We start from the raw sequence: 1,527 nt of genomic DNA on the forward strand, positions 1-1,527 counted from the left end.
AAATTGCATAAACAGGCTCACACATAATGCTCACCCTTTCTGTTCACTTTTGCTGCTAACTGGCTGTTTCTAAACCCCCAAATCATAACAATAAAACACCTAAGCTCCTCATTTCGGGATTTATTCCATATTTTGTATACTCTGCCAAACTAGGGATTTTACCAGCTGCCAGATACAACTGGATGTTACTGGCTCTCTGTGTAAACCTTTAGGAATGCAGTCTTTTTTATTAATATTATGAGACATTCATCAAAGTCTAATTAGGTTTTAGTGCAAAAGTTTGCCAGTAACATTGCTGAAATCATGCACGTTTTAGTCTAAACGGACTATTCTGCCCTCAAAACATATGTTATAATTCTTATAAATTGTCCATTCTGTTCTTGCTGTGTGTCTGTGATGATGTAAGACTGTGGTTTTCTAACATCTGTCAGCTGCACTGACCTCCTTTGTGTCGCCACCTGTGATGGGAGCCCAGGAGAGTCTGTAGAGAACGATGTCATTGGCTGAATGATCCCAGCTGACCTTAAAGCTGTCAGCGTGAACATCACTGGAGCGCAGATTAAGAGGACCTGGCACTGGAGCTGAAAGACACAGAAACACTCTCATGTACCTGTTTCTTTTTTTTCCCCCAAGAGTGTTACAGGACTTGCAGGATTTTGTTTGATTTTTTATTTTTTTATTTTTTTTTACGTAAACTAATCCATCCATCTTCCTGACCGCTTTGTCCCTTTCAGGGTCGCGGGGTGCTGGAGCCTATCCCAGCTACTGAAGGGCGAAGGCGGGGTTCACCCTGGACAGGTCGCCAGTCTGTCCCAGGGACGCAATCACACACCCATTCACTCTCACATTCACACCTAGGGGCAATTTTAGAGTCACCAATTAACCTATGAAGCATGTTTTTGGACGGTGGGAGGAAGTCGGAGTCCCCGGTGAAAACCCACGCATGCACGGGGAGAACATGCAAACTCCACACAGAAAGGTCCCAGCCGGGATTCGAACCGGGGCCTTCTAGCTGTGAGGCAAGAGCGCTAACCACTGCGCCACCGTGCAGCCCACGTAAACTAATAAATGTGTTTTTTATTCATATTTTTAGGAAAGGATGAAAGTTGACTCAATGGGGGCTTCATTCCATTATATAAAGTACTATGTACATCTATACATATACACTCACCGGCCACTTTATAGGCACACCTGTCCAACTACTCATTTACGTACATTTTCAATCAGCCAATCACATGGCAGCAACTCTTTGCATTAAAACATGTGGACATGGTGAAGACGATCTGCTGCAGTTCAAATCGAGCATCAGAATGGAGAAGAAAGGAGATTGAAGTGACTTTGAATGTGGCATGGTTGTTGTGCCCAGACGGTCTGGTCTGAGTATTTCAGAAAATGATGATCTACTGGGATTTTCACCCACAACCATCTCCAACCCAGTAATAGCAAGGTGTTCCTAAAAAAAAGTGGCCAGTGAGTCTACATGGTCCATTCTTACGGCCTTCACACGTACACAGCTTTTAGTACTGA

General features: G+C 43.8%; 1 protein-coding gene across 3 annotated transcripts in view; it reads right to left on the reverse strand.

Annotated features, from left to right (window-relative positions):
* col14a1a (collagen, type XIV, alpha 1a) overlaps positions 1-1,527 on the reverse strand; it is a 130,152-nt gene that overhangs the window by 78,859 nt on the left and 49,766 nt on the right. For all 3 annotated transcript variants that reach the window (XM_024267014.2, XM_024267015.2, XM_024267016.2), the window contains exon 16: positions 442-581. In XM_024267014.2, coding sequence (XP_024122782.1) covers positions 442-581 — 140 coding nt within the window. The remainder of the gene's footprint in view (positions 1-441; positions 582-1,527) is intronic.

This window comes from Oryzias melastigma, linkage group LG16, assembly GCF_002922805.2.
Source record: "Oryzias melastigma strain HK-1 linkage group LG16, ASM292280v2, whole genome shotgun sequence".
Lineage (NCBI taxonomy): Eukaryota > Metazoa > Chordata > Actinopteri > Beloniformes > Adrianichthyidae > Oryzias > Oryzias melastigma.